General features: G+C 42.5%; 1 protein-coding gene across 4 annotated transcripts in view; it reads left to right on the forward strand.

Moving 5' to 3' along the window:
• Trpm6 (transient receptor potential cation channel subfamily M member 6) overlaps nt 1-16,596 on the forward strand; it is a 137,815-nt gene extending 121,219 nt beyond the window's left edge. For all 4 annotated transcript variants that reach the window (XM_050159951.1, XM_050159952.1, XM_050159933.1 and 1 more), the window contains exons 37-39: nt 4,935-4,986; nt 10,728-10,834; nt 14,720-16,596. In XM_050159951.1, coding sequence (XP_050015908.1) covers nt 4,935-4,986; nt 10,728-10,834; nt 14,720-14,853 — 293 coding nt within the window. In that variant the 3' untranslated portion in view covers nt 14,854-16,596. The remainder of the gene's footprint in view (nt 1-4,934; nt 4,987-10,727; nt 10,835-14,719) is intronic.
• Nucleotides 16,597-17,055: the final 459 nt, after the last annotated feature.

The following is a 17,055-nucleotide window of genomic DNA, read 5'->3' on the forward strand; positions in this document are numbered from 1 at the left end:
TCCGGGATTGGGGGTGCCAACGGCATCTGTTTTGTACTTCTGGCTGGAGAGACATTGATTGTTTTCATCTGTGCTCCACTGTTTGTGTTTTTGCTTTGAATTTTGGGTGGAGTTGTTTAAAAAGCAAAAACAGAAACAATAACAACAAACAACCAAAGAAAAACTTTAAGGAATTAATGACGACTCTTCCGTGTGCTTTGTATTTCACTTGAATAGGGTTTTGTTTAATGATGTTTATGTTTGGGGATTTTTATGTTTCTTAGTAATCCAAAGTGACATTAAACAGAACAAATGTTGCGATTATAGTCTTGGAGGGAAAAGGGAATTAACTTTATTCTTTTCCTGAGTAATTATGTGAATTGCTGAAATAGGTCCCTGCAAGTCAACTATGTCAAAACATCGACCTTCAAAGAAGGCCTGAGTGGACATCACAGAACCACAGGCTAGGTGTTATGAAACGCATGAAACTTATCAGAGAGCTAGATAATTGTCGGTCTGAATTCGTGGAAAAACATGAGTCCATACCAATAATTATAAAGTTATAAGCTGTTGCTCGTTAACGCTGAACAAGGTTGGAGAGGAAAATTGTGTTTTTAAGATTTTTTGGCTTACTTTTCTAATGCCCTTTATTTACTAGTGTTTCTAGTGTCTGGAGAGATGATGCGTTCTGCCAGGCCCCACTGTGAATTACTTGTATGTCTTGAGGAGCAGCCACCTTGAGTCCCACCTCCCTTAGCTGTAAAGGGGAAAAAGAGTATCATGCCTTTAAGTCATTTGGTTATTAAATTCCTAAAGAGGTCAACTGAGACAAGTTCTCCACATGTATCAAGCCCTTGATAAATGTCACCTGCTGTTGTCAGTTAGTAGTAACCCTTGAATGGCTCTTTGAAGTGGAATTTAAGCTTCAGGTATGGGGAAGCTATCCTTCACCGTTTGACCCCGGGGTACCACAGGGAGACCCCCCCTCTCCATTTCAGACCCTACTCATTGCTGCTTTGAAATGAAAAGGGTGAAGAAATACTTGGGCAGTTGGTCTTTTTCTGTTTCCCTTTTTCTTATTTCATTCTTCCGAAAAGATTGAAACCCGGAAACAGCCATAGCATTCTAGGAAGCTGAGCTCTGAGGAGAGGCGTGACCAATTCCCCATTATTTATAAGTCTAATCAAGTTTTCTGGTCTTTTTCCACTTCAAAATCTTACATGGGAAGGCTTGAATCATCGTCACTGCATTTAAAGTCCAACAGTTAATTCCCAGCAACGGAAATTAAAAACAACTGTATTCCAAATTAGAGCAATGTTTAGTTTTTTTTTTTAATTCTATCTTTCAGTGGACTTTTGGAGATACAGTCCTAATTTTTGGTTCAATAAAGCAATTTCTAGAAAAAGTTAGCAACCATATCACCATGAATGATGTCATTACACAGAGGTGACCTGTTTTCATAGATTTGGGAATTGGAGATCACTGGTGATGCCAAGTTGGATGAAGTTCCATGGATGTTTCTGGGCTTTTTCTAGGTATGGGTATTGATTCATAACGACACTAGGAAAGAGATCATCAGGATGTTTAGATATCCAACCAGCTTACTTGTTCTATATTTTGTAAATATCAGGAGAGTCTGAGCCCAGTTGTCTTGGATTGGGTGCTCTTGTGTGGCTAGAAGAGCCTAGTGACTCAGCCTGGCAAAGTGATGTGGAGGGCATTGAATGGTTGGTCTTTGGGGCCTTCTCTTCTTGTTCATGGGTCATAAAGCCCTTCTTCCATTAGAACACCTCAAAATAAGTAAGCTAAGTTTTATCATATAAAACATAGAGTTGTGCTTTAACATGTAAAAATGTGTTGGTGTATACTCTTTAACCCCCTCTTTTAAGGTGTTCTTTAGTACTAGGAAACATACTTTTGCGGAATGAGAGATAAACATGGCTTTACTGCTGGTATGGGAGCTTCTAGATAGAATACAGAAAATGGAGTAACAGCTGACACTGGAAGCTTCTTATGGGTTAGACGCAGCTCATTGAATTCTCCACTAGCCCTCTCTGATAAGACCAGGATGCTGTACTCGCAGATGACAAAAGTGGGATTCAGGGAGATTAAACAGGGTACTGAGGCCTTGCAGCTAGAACATGGCAGAATTTGGAGTGGAACCTCTGTCTTTCTGTGTGTCTAACAAGCCATAGAGGTTCTGTAATAAGATTTAGACAAAAAAAATTTTTAACTCTGTAAAGACATCTCCCCCCCCCCCAACTCCCCACCTAATAGTGCTTCTTCAGCTACTATATGTAGTCCTGGCTTAAATTTGCACTGTACTTAGACATGGGTTTAAAACTTTAGTCATTGCTGTAAGCTCCAGGCTTAAAGTTCAACCCATGCTTAATTAAAATGGTGAAGACTGCAGCCGTCAGCCTGTCTACCTGCAGCGCTGGGGTACACTTCTGCCTGGTATTCTGTTTGTTCCCTCCATGGCTGTAGAGAAGCAGGGGCTCCCTCAGCTGTCCCTCTTGCCTATGTGACGAGAAAAGTACAAAGAGCTCCTTCCCGTGGCTTTGAAAATGTGAGGGCTCGGCAAGGTCTGCTTTTCACACTTGCCTTGTGTTTGTGGTTCAGCCCAAGGTTTTCTTGCCCTCTTCAAAATCAGCATGAAGACGTGCCAGGCTAGCGGTTGGGAAAGGGTCCTCTCAGAGTTTGGAAACTTTGATGAGAAACTAAGTTACACCTTATTGCCACTAACCCATAACTGGAATTCACCATCTCCCATTATTAGCCAGACCACAAACCCACAGTGACATCATCATCCGTGACTATCAGTAAGAGGAGCTGCAGATATTAACATGGCACCTTGCAATGCAGGCGGATTTCAAGACATGGTTTGCAATTACCATTTTTTAGATAAGCTTGTGGAAAACAGATGGGGTAGATCCTGTTATTGAATGTACTATTAAACACACACACGCATGTATTGTAATACAGTAGTTAAAATGTTTTGCTAAAACCTTTTCGGGATGGATCATAGATTTCCTTTGTTACATATTTGAATCATACATGCTAAAATGTTATTTTCCTGAGGAAATCAGCTTCTTAGCAGAAAACTTTATAAGGATTTCTGGTTCCTCTGAAAAGGTTACTATTCCAAGAGAGAGGTCACAGCAGAAGTCTTTAAGAGATACTGCTTAGAAAACATGGCCTTTGTCTTTTTTAAAAAATAATAATTTATTTTTAAAATAAGTTTTTTAATTTTAATTAGAATATAATTGCATAATTTCCTCTTTTTCTTTTCCTTCCTCCAACCTCTCCTGTGACCCCTCCCTCCAATCCTTCCCATGTACCTCCCCCAATTCCCTCTCAAATTTATGGTCACTTTTCCTTTGATTATATATATGTATATATATAAAACATATATATTATATAATACATATAAATACAATGCATAAGCATATAAATATAATCTGCAGAGTTCTTTTAGTTTTGCTTGTATGCATGTGATTTTAGGGATGACCACTTGGTATTAGTTAACTGGTGTAGGGCTCATCCCTGGAGAAGTCTAATGCGCGCTCTCTCTCTCTCTCTATCTCTCTCTCTCTCTCTCTCTCTCTCTCTCTCTCTCTCTCTCTCTCTCTCTCGTCCTTAGTTTTCTGTAGCTCTTTATCTAGGGGTGGCATCCCTTAAGATTTTTCCCCTTTCACTTCAACAAAACATGAACTTTTCCCAACAAGTAGTAGTAGATAACAATATTCTAAAGTTCATATAATGTTTGATTCCTCACCTTACAAAGTCAGTGTTTTTCAAGCAGAGAAAAAGAGGCCCAGTTAGGGAAGGATCTCAGAAGTTGTTGGGGGATGCCTAGGTGGCTCATCACTGTCTAACTGGCTTCTCTGAGCTGTCATCACTGTTAGACACTAGCCTCCTCACTGACTGGATGTCATCACAGAGCTTTGCTCTGGGTATCAAGCCCAGTTCTGATTAAGTTCAGCCTTAGGTTGTGCCTCTATTATCTTTGCAGGCTCTGCTCTTTTCTTTTCAAAACTAAATTTTATTGAAGATGCATTCTAAAAAGCGAACAGAGCGTAAGCACCCACCTCAAAGAATTTTCTCAACTGAACACACAGGTGGAGCCAGCTCTCAGATCAAGAATTTGGTGCCGTTTTATTCTGCTGTTTATAAGCGCTGTATATATAGACAGAGCATTTGATGGGTCTCTTTGATGCCTAGAAGCTGTATTTGCAAAACCTCCCAGGGCCTTGCCCTTGCTGAGCACTGATGGAGGCCATCTAAGGAGACCGTGAACTAGTGGGAGGAACACAAGCATTGCCCCAGCTTTAATCCTGTTATGGCCACTTAAGGGATACACCATCTTTGGCAAGTTCTTCAATCTCTTTGAACATCAATGTACTTATTGATGTAAATGAGGGTGAGATGTAAATTGAGGATATGAGGATAGTATTTTCCTTTCATGGAGAATTAGAGAAAATAAAGTTAGCTGTCTTAATGTTTAGAGCTGGTAAATGAAATGCCGATACACAGGTCTACTGAGAGATGCCACTCTCGACAAGTCTTATGACACCATTTGTAGCCAGATGTTCATTAATTCAGAGGGGGCTGTTGTAAAAGATGCTGTATATTTTCCTACATTTCCTAAATAATCTTCATAGCACATTTAATTATCATGATTTCTTATTCTTACCTACTACGGAGTGAATGACACAGGGCCTCACACTGTAGATCAGGCTGGCCTAGAATTTACGATAGAGCTCAGACTAGCCTTGAACTGGTGGCAATCCTCCCACCTTAGCCTCCCTAGTGTTGGGTTTGCAAGGGTGAGTCACCATATCTGGTTTCAATATAACCTTCAAAATAAGGAAATGGAATTTGGTTATTATTTTTCTGTGTTTCTTAGAAAATCAAACCTCATTTGCTTAACGAATTTCGTTTCTTCTTTTGAGGTGTTGGAGAGAACTTGACAGATCCGTCTGTTATAAAACCTGAAGACAAACAGTGAGTTAACTTATGTGTTATAATTTAGAAGATTGCACTTCAAGTTGTTCAAGTTTGTAACATTATTTTTAATTGTTGCATAAAGATATAAGATTATATGTATTAAGGAGTATCATGCAATGTTTTGTTATCTGCATAGATTATATAATGTTCAATGTTTCTCTTTTCATAACTTAAAAATTGGTTTACTATTACATCTAAGGGTGTTCTGCCCATATGTATGTTTATGCCTCAGGTAAGTGCCTGGTTCCACAGGGACCAGGGGAGGGCATTGGATCGCCTGGAACTGGCGTTATAGATATTTGCGAGCTGCCATTGTAGGTGCTGGAAATTGAACCCCGAATCCTCTGGAAGAGTTACCCTGTGTTGTTAACCACTGATCCTAGTACTTTTAAATTTTGTTTTCAAAACAAAAATAAGACAGTGGACATGAGCAGGGTGTTGTGAGCAGAGGTCTGTTGTAGTTTCTTGGGGGAGTTTTAAATACATGTGTGTCTTTTAGATCCCAGAGAAGTTGCCTAGCAGTTATTGCACAGAGATATGAAACAATATTTTTAGACTTAAATCGCGATTCTTATACTTAAACAAGATTTTCTAAGACACTTTAAATAGGTAATGAATACGGAGAAAGAATGAGGGTGAAATAAGTTTAATTCTAGAGACGGGTTAGGAAGTGTGAGTGGGCAGTGGAAGGGACAGCACAATTTCCAGACTTCGGCTGCAAATTTGACTCTTGTGTTTTCTTACTGGTCTAAATGTAAGTTTAGCTTGACATTAAAAGGTGCTGTAGCAGAAGCAGCTTCCTTTGTTGTCTTCCCTGTGGAATTGTGGCCTTGAGCCTAGGCAGTCTCTTCACAGGCAAATCAGAGAAGAGCTAGATGAGGACTCCAAGCCACAGTGCTTAAATATAAGGCATCATCAGATGGTCTGAGTTAATTTGGAGCCGAGTTACATAGAGTCAGCCACCCATCTTTTGGATTTCAAGGACATCTTGTGGTTTTTGGCACTAAGGCTCCAATGGAAAGAGGTGTGAACGGAAAGTGGTGATGGTGCCAATGGGCTGGTGACTGGTCAATCCGGAGGACAGCAGTGGCTGTTGTGATCAACATGGAGAATAGCAATGCTTACGTGTGAGTTGCCATCATGGTCACCAGGAGAACTTGTTGAACTAGATTACTGCGTTTCGCCTCCAGAGCTTCTGATCTAATTGTTTTGCAGTAAGACCACAATGATGGGCACTTCTGATGCATTGCAGGAGAGGTTGATGCCACGGGGCCACGGGCACTTTGAGAACCATGGCTCAAATGACCCTTTTAATTCCTAAAGAATTCATTTCTTCATTGTGATGGCTTCTCACTGTTGTATAGCTCATGGAGGGCTCAAGCTCTGGGTCCTTGAGCCTCTGCCTTCTTAGTGCTGAGATTATAATATCCATGCTGGGTTGACATTTTTGCTTTTACTTTTTAGTCAAACTAAGGTCTAAGTTTAGTCAAACTAAGGTCATAGAAAACATTTAGGACTCAATAAATTGAAATTCCTGACACAGTGAAATGCAAAAGTTTTGCTTTTTCTTCTTCCGGTTCTCATTAAACAATCAGTGCATTACTGCACCGTCCCTCACTGGAATGAGAGCACGGCCCATCCGCAGGCTCCTCTGAGAAGATGCTCATTTACTAAGAGTCTATTAGCTATTATCGGCCTGGGTGGGCTAAGGAAGCTACAGCTGGTCCACAGGGCTCCTGTGCAGCGTCCTGTTCCAGCGATATTTATTTGATTATAGCCTCCATGTTGGACTTGAGGGTATAATGGACTGTTTTAGTTTTTTATTTTAGCAGAGCTGAAGTGTTCTCAGCTAAGCATATTATTTCTTCAGCAGTCTTGTGTGCTCAAGGGCTTGTATTGGAATTTTTTTTTATATGAGAACTTTCTTTGCAATTTTTCAGACTTTTTGCATATATAATGAACTCAGTTTATGTGTACTCTGTCTATTGTTCGTTAAATTTTGACCTTGGCATATATCACTTAATATGACCTGAATACTCCATCCTTTTAGAATCTAAGATTATATTATCCTACTTGACAGTTAGGTATTTAATTGCATTCTATAGAAAGCGGGTTTCAATTTCTATTAAGGTCACCCGGGGGAATTAGAAAAAAACATGCTTGGCACTCTATTGCAATGTCTGAATAGGGCCCTGGCCTCTGTAATTTTTTTCTTTTCTTTTTCTCTCATACATAACCAACTGTAGTTTCCCCTCCCTCCACTCTTCCCAGTGCTCCCCATACCTTCCCTCTCCCCCAGATCCACACTTTCTCCGTTTCTCTTAAAAAGGGAATACCAACTGAGCCCAGCATAATGAATTACAATAAAACTAGGCACAAACCCTCACTCATATCAAGGTTGGATAAGGCAACTCAGTAGGAGGAAAAGGGTCACAAGATCAGGGGGAGGGGAGTCAGAGGTCCCCCCACTTTCACTGTTAGGGGTAACAGGGTCTGTGATTGTTGCTTCAGTCTCTGTCAGCTCCGACAAACTCTGCTTAGTTGATTCTGTGGGTGTGTTCTCGTAGTGTCCTCGGCCCCTCCGGTTCCTGCATACCCCACCCTGTTATGTGTGGTTCCTCTGACTCTGCCTAGTGTTCAGCTGTGGGTATCTGCATCTGCTTCCATCAGTTTCTGGATGACACCTCTCTGATAACATTTGGGCTCGCCACCAATCTATGAATATAGCAGAATATCATTAGTAAACTTTTTATGGAAATTTCCCAGTCTTATTTGGTTACATCCTGAGTTTCTGGGCTGTTCAGACTCCAGTTCCTGGGCATCTAGGCAGTTTCACTGTGGACTCCCTCTCTTGGTGTGAACCTCAAGTTGGACCAGTCATTGCTTGGTCACACCCAGAAGTTCTGTGTCACCATTACCTTAACACATCTTGGAAGCAGGACAAATTGTAGATTGAAGGTTTTGTGTCTGGTTTGGGGTCCCAGTTCTGCTTTTAGAAACCTTGCCTGGTTGTAGAAGATGGCCGGTTCAGGCTCCATATTCCCCATTACTAGGAGTCTTTGATAGGGTCAATCTTGAAGATTTCAGGGAGTTTCTGTTGCACTGGTTTCCACATTGTTCCCCAAATGTCCTTCAATTCCAGACATCTCTCCCTCTTGTATTTTTTTTTAAAGTTCCTCAGTGCACTTCAGTGAAATTATTATGGCAACTTTGTTTTATGTAACTTGAGGGCAGCGTCTCCTGAACCAGGTAGAGTGGTTTCATTGTGGCAACACCCAATTCTGTGCATTTGCTTGTCACAGTGACCTTCTGTTTTATTTTCTCTCAACTGATTAGTTTCATTAGAACTATATCTAATTAATCACTGACCCTCATGAGTGTAAAATCTGTTAAACAAAGTGTGAACCATAGGTCAACGTCACCGTCGCGGGACATTGGTAGGAATGCATGGTCTCTGGGCTTCTCTGTACTTAAGGAGCCAGGATCTGAACTTTTGTAAAGACTCCTGGTGAACTGATGTGAATTCAAGTCTGAGGTGCACAGATTTAAGCTATTGCGTTCACTCACGCAACCACTCTCTGTGTTAGTTTAACCCCAGTTCGCAGATGAGAAAACTAAGGCTCACTCCAAATTCCAACTTCCTTGTAAGGTGAAAGAGCCAAAGGAAGGGAACAGTTGTTATGAAAAGGGACGATGGCTTTGTGAACTGATTCTAATGTCCTTTCTCATGCCTGCTCCCGCTGTCTCAGACTCTCCCTAGCAAGCCTCATTTATGGGTAGTTTGGGACGGTGTCTTTTTAGCCCACTGCTTGATGGCTCTGGGTGTTTGACAAGTATGAAATGGTGATGAGAGAGATGTTCTTCGGTGACTATGTATAGATGGCACTAATTAGCGTTTCCTCGTATGTAGAACCACGCTACCACCTGCTTTTCCTGTGTTGTAAAAAATATCTGGAAAACAGCGAGTTGCGTTTTCCTTGAAAACTTAGTTATCGGAGACTGCAAAGCTTGGAGCGTGCTGTGGGGCGTCCACGCTAACGGAATGACCCTGCAACTCTTTCACTCTGCTCTGGGAATCCTCATGACCCTGATATAGAACTTTTTTTATTTTTGCAGAGATTTTTGATGATTTCATTTTAATTTTCATAAAATTCTCAGAGACAAATATCTTCCAGATATCACTTGAAAATATTATTTCTTAGTTGGATGTCTTCATGCCTTGCTGGGAAGACAGAAGTGGCCAGTTTGGGGTGCAAAGAAGTGAAATTTTCCAATGAGGTCACAGAGAGACTCCAAAGGGAATCTTCCATGCTAACGACTGAGCAAATGCCTTCATCTCTCACTTTATCAGATCAGAGCATTCTGGTATAAATACCAAGTGATTCTGCTGTTTTTTTATTTTTATTTTTTGTCCCCTTCAGTTTCACCTGACTGAAGTAGTGTCTCTCCAGCTGGACTGAAATGAAGGCAGAGTTAACAAGAGGCGGCTTATGCTGCCTGGTAAATACCCCCAGAGCTGTGCTTTGTGAGAGCGATTGAGTGACCAGGAAAGTTAATCCCCAGTGTCTTTCCACTCTGTCTTCCCAAGAGGTTTTCTCCACCTACCCAGCACAGAGCGGGAGGCAATCTGAGATCAAATTGACATCAGCCCTCATTCCGAGCTTGGCACATCTTCAGAGAGCCACTGTTCTTCTGCCAAAAGGAAGTGGAAATTGAGATAAATGCTTCAATCCTCGGATGGAAAAAAAGTCCATTTTTACACCATGTCCCTTTTGAAAAACCGCATTCCTCAGAAGCAAAGTTTATTGTTTCCCTTTGTGATAGTCTGCTGCGCTTTTTTTTTCCTTCTTCTTCTTCTTCTTAAGACGTGGTATTTAAGAGCGGTAATTGAGTTCAGATTTTAAACTGTGCTGTTTCCACTGTGCATGTCATTAAAATAAAATATTAGCTTTCATACACTTTCTTTGGAGGCGGTCCTGGTGTGCTCTGTCCTGCGTTGTGGAGAGGGTCAAGATCTACAGAATAATGGTTGCGTGAACAGCGAGCCCGGAATCTGCAGAGGATCTTTATATTAGAATGTTCAAAACGTGTCTCAGAGACACTGACTCCCGGCGCTCATGTGATTAATTCTACTACCTACTCTGGGCGTCTGTGGTCTATTCCCACAATCGTTTTGTCTTGTCTAATAGTTGTCTTTACTTTCCGTGAAACAGTTTGCAGAGTCAAAAGTGGCTTTCAAAGCGCCGGGAATACTGGCTCTGGTGGCTAGTGAGGCGATGGGATTGGAGAGAGTCGTATTCAGAAAAGTATGTGGGTATGCGGCTTTGTACATGTTTTTAGAAGGTGCGCTCCGCTCCTCAGCAAAGTTAGCCCAGCCTTTACCTTTGAGTTGTTTTGGTAGCGCATATGGTAATGAATGTCGTTCTCTCACTCCATATGTATTCAGAAGGGTTTCGCTGTATTTTGTTTTAATGTAGCACATTGAAAATTCACTCTTCTATCAGATCAGTGTTGGAATGAGTTTCACAGTAGGTCTTGGAGTTGGGTACAAAGATTTAAGTGCATTTGAATTTTAAATTTGCAAACCTAACATTGTTACTTCCCCAAAGTGTTCTGTTCCTGGTTGGCTCCTTTAAGTGACTAGGTTACTACGGGATACTGTTCGCAATCTCAGAGAATCCTAGTTGGACTCCGTTTCCTCAGCTGTGATCTAATTGATATTCTGATATTCCCTCTAGATCAAGAGGGATGGTGTTTGGACCGGCCAATTTAGGGGAAGATGCAATTAGAAACTTCATTGCAAAACATCGCTGCAACTCCTGCTGTGAGAAGCTCAGGCTGCCGGGTAAGTCTCGGAGACTCTGAGAAACTCTCATGGAATAACAGTTATTATAACCCGGGAACGCGAGAAAATCTTCACCACATTTTTATTTCATGCGCAGCCGTTCACAAGCTTGACTTTCAAGACTGAAAAATTTCAAGTCCCCGGAGGGATTTAAAGGACAGGGTTTTGCTTGAGGTTCTGCCAAAATGCGATAAAACAACCCTGGGCTCAGCGCTTGTCACAGTCGCTTCACGGAAAAAGTCCTGCCTACTTAAAAGGAGCGAAGTGGGATGCAGGGCCCCGCTCCGCCCTTCCAAGGTCCTGTTTGCTCCCAGACTGCACGCCTGTAGCATTTTTATTCTGTTCCAGTTTGCTCATTGGGTACAGGAGAGGGTGTGGCCCAGAGGGAAAGAAAGGCTGTCAGTTAAAGCACTGCTTTGTTGTCTAACAACTGCCCCTTTGTTAGCTCATTTGTTTGTTTGTTTTATAGCAGTGGGCTTGGAATCCTGGACCCTGTCACGCTAGGCCAGCACTCTACTGCTGAGCTAAGCTCTCAGCCTCCCACCTGTCACCTTAAATTTTCACTGCAGTGTGTTCAAAATCTGGTCACCAGGCTTGTGGGGAGCCTCGTTTTTTACTAGCTTAGATATCTCACTAGTCCCAAATCCTGCCATCATAAACAATAGTCTTGCCTCTTTAAGCAACATTTAAAAAAAAAAAAAGAGCCATTAACTGGGCAGTGGTTATACATGTCTTTAATCCCAGCACCCAGGAAGGCAGAGGCAGGTGGATCTCTGTGAGTTCAAGGCCACCTGGTCTACAAAGTGAGTGGACAGATAGGGCTATACAGAGGAATGCTGTCTTGAAAAATAAACAAAACAAAACCAAACAAACAAAAATCAACCACCCCAGAGCCATCCAACTTAGAAATATGGTTTATTTTCTCCGAGTCTAGTACATTAGGCACAAGACCGGAATCCTCAGCATGAAGCAAATGGCTGAAGACTTTTGCTTCCCAGTAAGGAATCCTGACTCTGCTTGGGTTCTATTTGACCTTTTCAGAAAGGGGCCTTACTATCTGCTTAGCTCTTGTTTTCTGGGTTGTAGCCAGGGTGTCCTTACACTGGAATTTCATATAGTTTAAGATAGCAGCTTTGCCTGCTTATCAAAGGGTACAGTCCTGAGTGGGGCACTGTGGCCACACCTATAGCCTAAGATGTTCCAGAGGCAGGAGGATCACCTTGGTCAGTTTGGGCAGCATAGTTAGGACCCATATCTTTGACAAAAAGTCATACCCTGAACTGGAAGAACAGAAGAGCGTCCTCCCTTGTATCCTGGGGTGGACCTAGAGAGAGCTACAACAAAACAGGCCATTTCTGATTCTGTTGGAATTGAGGGAGGGAGGCTTTTGTGAGCAAGACTTAGTTAAAAAAAAAAAAAAGACTGAGAACTCAAGAACAATGGCAATGGGTTTTTGATCCTACTGCATGTACTGGCTTTGTGGGAGCCTAGGCAGTTTGGATGCTCACCTTACTAGACCTGGATGGAGGGGGGTGGTCCTTGGACTTCCAACAGGGCAGGGAACCCTGATGGCTCTTTGGGCTGACGAGGGAGGGGGACTTGATTGGGAGAGGGGGAGGGAAATGGGAGGCGGCGGTGGGGAAGAGACAGAAATCTTAAATAAATAAATAAATAAATAAATAAATAAATGGCATTAGGATCAGGCCCCTAGTTTCCTCCATCGGTGACAATAGCGTGTACCATCCGCAGCAGCAGATGATTGTGTGGAAGGGGAAGGCAAAGGAGCAAGAAGGGGCTGTAGTCTTATAACTGCCCCTGCTGTGAGGCATGGGAGATGGACAAAGAGATGGATGTACAATGCTGTGTTCTCCGGGCTGGAATCACAAACCTGGGGAGGGGTTGGAGCCGGGCTGAGGCACACCGCTACTCTAAGTAAGGGGGGAAGGAGCTGATGACTAGCTGAATCATCCCACAGTTGCAGACCACAATCTGCTCAGGAATCATCACTCCTAGGCACTGCACTCTGCCCAGTCTGACTCACTGTAGCCTGGACATGGCGGATTCTATTCTTGAAGGCCCAGGACTATATCTGATCATTCAGGGGCCAGTGAGACTCACACCATTACTCATTGCTTCCAATCTTTGGGCCCAGTTGGTTGTTAAGTATGCACATGTAGGCATGCCATGGTAGGCTGTAGGCTGGAAGCCAGTTGTCTGTTTTCTCCCTCCATCATGTGGGTCCCAGGATTTGAACTTTGGTCATGAGGCTTGGCAGCAAGCACCTTTATCAACTGAGCCATCTCATTGTGCAGTTGTTTTCCTTTTAGCTAAAAGTAAGTTTGTTCCTTTTAACAGTCTCTCAGCCTGACCTACTCACTCAATCTTCTTTATTTTTGAATATTTTTTAAATGTGCAAACTGCAAGAATTTCTAGAATGCTCATTTAGATTCTCTGTCTGTCTGTCTGTCTGTCTGTCTGTCTGTCTGTCTTTCTCTCCCCCTCTCCTCTCTCTGTCTGAAACTGTAGTTTTAAAAAATTAGTATTGAAGTGGAAATAAAGAAATACTATCATTTTATATCATTGGTAATAGAGTAAAAATGTTTGGTGTGGAAAACAGAATGAGAAAACCTTTTAGTTTTTTTTCATTTCCTTTACTTTTAAGGCAGAGGCAGATTAAGACAATGCATAAGACCCTGGAATCCAGACCTAGGCAGGCATGGCTTATGTAGCCCAGTTCTGCTTTCTACTGCCTATAAGGCTTGGGCTTTCAACTTCTTCATCTGCAAGCAAAGAGATAATTGTACCTGTCTCACCAAGTTGATGTGAAGATTTATTTTATGTATATGTTCAATATTTGTTGGTTACATTATTTATTATATATTACATATACATACACACGTGTTAGTTTTTAATCTAGAAAATTCAGCATTTAACATTAAAAAGTAAAACAAACAAACAACAACAACAAAGCTGTGCACTTTTCTTCTTGGTACCAGAGGTTGAGGCCAGTCCTTCACACAGATTATCTGCACGGCCGGCCCCTGAATGGCAATCTTGGTTCCTTAGAGCCATCTGCCACAGCTTTCAGTCCTTGAGCTAACTAATCAAGGGAGTGAAGAGGAAGGCTATACTCTCATAACCGCTCGTGATGTGAGTTCACAATACATGGGCAAAGAAAGAGTACAACACTGTGTTCTCCGGGCTGGTCATCAGGAACCTAGAAAGGGGTTTGGGCTGGGCTGATGCCCATCAGTACTCTAAGTAAGGAAGGCAGGTGCTGGGGGATATTTGAACATCCCACAACTGTGTGCCAGAATTCACTTAGGAACCACAGCACAAAGAGATGTTCGCACCATTTAATGCCCCTTTCCCTATAGTTCCTCCATTCCTGCCCTGCAAAGGTTACCCTGTTTACTGTTTTCTTTAAATGTCCTTTTCAAATGAAAGAGGAAGGGCTTGAGGAATGTCTGATGTGATCTTTAGTTGATGAAGCTTTTATAGGTGGCCACAAAGCTGCAGGCAGCTTTCTTGCAGAAAGCCAAACCTTAGAATCAAAAGTCACTGTTTTGACTCATCCCTTTGATCATTCCTAAGGTTCCCATGTCTTGCTGAACCTCATTTAAGTTTTATCAGACACATCTCATCCCACTAGGAGGTGGCCAGTGACTTACACAGTGACAGCATCTGTAGTTAGAATTTCATGTGGTTATTGAGATGGGAGGGGGGGCCTGAGTTTAGATAGGGTTGAATGTTTGGAATCTGTATGCCCAAGGCCTGGGGCAATAGAGATTCCCTGAACACTTTGACTAAGCCTGAAGTTCAATCTATCTATGTGATTCAATGTGTTCTAAGCCATCTACTAAAACTGTCTTGGTTTCTTTGTAGATTTAAAAAGAAATGATTATTCCCTTGCAAGGGAACATTGCAACTCAGGACTTGAGAAAAACATTGAACCAGCTGAGGGACTTCCAGCAAGAGACAGAAATATAAATGCCCTGGAAGATCACACACGGCTCTAGAAAGGGCGACAAAGAAGATGATGGTCTCTTAGCTCCCTTTGCCTTGAACTCTATGGTGATGTCCACTGATTGACACGATCCTGACTACGTCAGAATCTCTGTCAGGCTGACTGTACAGTGTGGAAGTTTTCGGAAGTGTCCTCTGATCCTCATCTCCCGCTGTACCGAGGACACAATGTCTAAAGGAGGGCTCCTCCTAGATATTGACCTCAGAGCAGAATGTTTGGCATACATTCTCATGTCCTTGTTCTGCATGAAGACACTGAAGGACTCCACCAGGGATACTCTCCTTTATACCTCATTGCTTCAGCTGGCCACTGGAACTCTTGGAGTAGAATGCTGTGCACTGAAGAACTGGGGGATGAATTAATTTATTTTCTTATGATGTTTGCAGACTCTATCCCCACTGCTATTCATCATTTCATTCAAGCATTGTATCTATATACATACCTATACCTGTAGGTATACACACCTATACATACATTAAAATGTATGTGATTTCTTCTTCCTTCTCCAGGAACACAAGGTTTGAATAGCAACAATAGGGAAAACACGGGGATGAGTGTCTGTTGGCCCAGGTTGGAGCATAAAGAGCCACAAAAAGTCAAGTCCTGGTGAACTCTAGATGCTTTAGATTATTGTCTTCCAGTTCCTCTGAATGAGGGAGAAGTACAAATTTAAACTATTTTTCCCTTACATACCCCCCTCCTTTTTAAATTCAAAAATGGGAATATGTAATCCCACAAACTGTTCTGAAAGGTTTCACTGTCTTAAGCTCAGGACACTAAGGTTAGAGACCATTGTCACTCACTGCTCCTTTCTCCCTTTTGGCACTGGATCACATCACACCCACAATCCCCTTGGTCAGTCCTGTGGGGGAAGATGCATTTCAGGCTGGAAGGCTTTGCACATATTTTCCTCCCTCCATTGCAGCGTTCTGATGGCTTGAATACTTTATCAGTTTCTGGAGCTTGAAGTGAGGTGTCCCTGGAAGCAACCCTGTGTTGGGGCAGGTGCCAGTTGCATGCTGGGTAGGGTTGCCCTGCCTCAGAACAAGTGTGATTTTTTTTCTTAACAACAGCAGCAGCAACAGCAAAGATTGAAAGATGACTCATATCTACCCCTGAGGCCCATACTTAGCATTCCCACCGGCCAGCAGCAAACCTCCTAGGCCTAAAATTTCCACCTTTAGTTTTGTCTTTAGTTCTTACATTCATTGACTTACTTCTAATTCTCCTTTAGAAATCTAAACCCCTGCTTCCTTAGACTGCACTTCAAGGGGAACTATTGCATGGTGGGGTGGAAAACAGTTGTATGTGGTTCACGTGATTCTGAGGGCTCATCAGTATTCTGTTTCCTTTGGTTGGTAGGAGGTGGAAAACTTGGAAATTTCTTATCTCTTTTCTTCCCTCCCTCCTTCCCTCTTTCTCTACCCTCCCTCTGCCCCCGTGTAGCATTGGCAGCCTTCAATCTCCCAATCCTCCTGTCTCAGCCCTTGCCGTATGTGCTTGGGTGAGAGAGTGATTGGCAGTGAGGCTGGAATATTGATGTTGGGAGGCGGTGCTCAGCAATATCGTCCAATCTCTGAATCAGGAAGGGATTTGTTGGTCTCACTTCAGCGCTGTACTCAACTCTAGAAAGAGCAGAGTTTACTTATGCAAGGGCCAAAGCAAATACACCGATTTATTGACCAAAATACCTGTAAACTGGAGTGAAACTTGAAAGCAAATACAAAAACTTGATTGTAAACTTTTGTGGTGTGCTTTTTTTTTTTCAAAACAAAACAAAAATGCTAAGAAAGACAACTGCAGAATATTATCTGAAAGAAAAGAACGGTTGGGCAAAGGCCACTGGAATTGCTTGCATATGATGTGACAGCGTTGACTGAGTGACATGGTCACAAAAGGAGGCAGCGTTTGTTCATCCAGTCGACGGGCTGCCGTCTTCAGAAGTTATTTGTGAAGCGGCCTTTCTCAGCAGCATTGATGGTAAGATTGTGGCGGTGAGGATCCAACTCATATCTCATTTATCGTCCTTCCTTCCTTCCTTCCTTCCTTCCTTCCTTCCTTCCTTCCTCCCTCCCTCCCTTTCCCCCTCCCTCCCTCCCTCCCTCCCTTCCTCCCCACACCCTCCCTTCCCTTCTCCCCTTCCTTCCTCTTTCTTTTTTCTTCCTTCTCCTTCCTCTTCTCCACCACTACTTCC

The sequence above is a fragment of the Alexandromys fortis genome, unplaced genomic scaffold (genome assembly GCF_014885135.2).
Source record: "Alexandromys fortis isolate MF-2015 unplaced genomic scaffold, M_Fortis_MF-2015_v1.1 scaffold_10, whole genome shotgun sequence".
Lineage (NCBI taxonomy): Eukaryota > Metazoa > Chordata > Mammalia > Rodentia > Cricetidae > Alexandromys > Alexandromys fortis.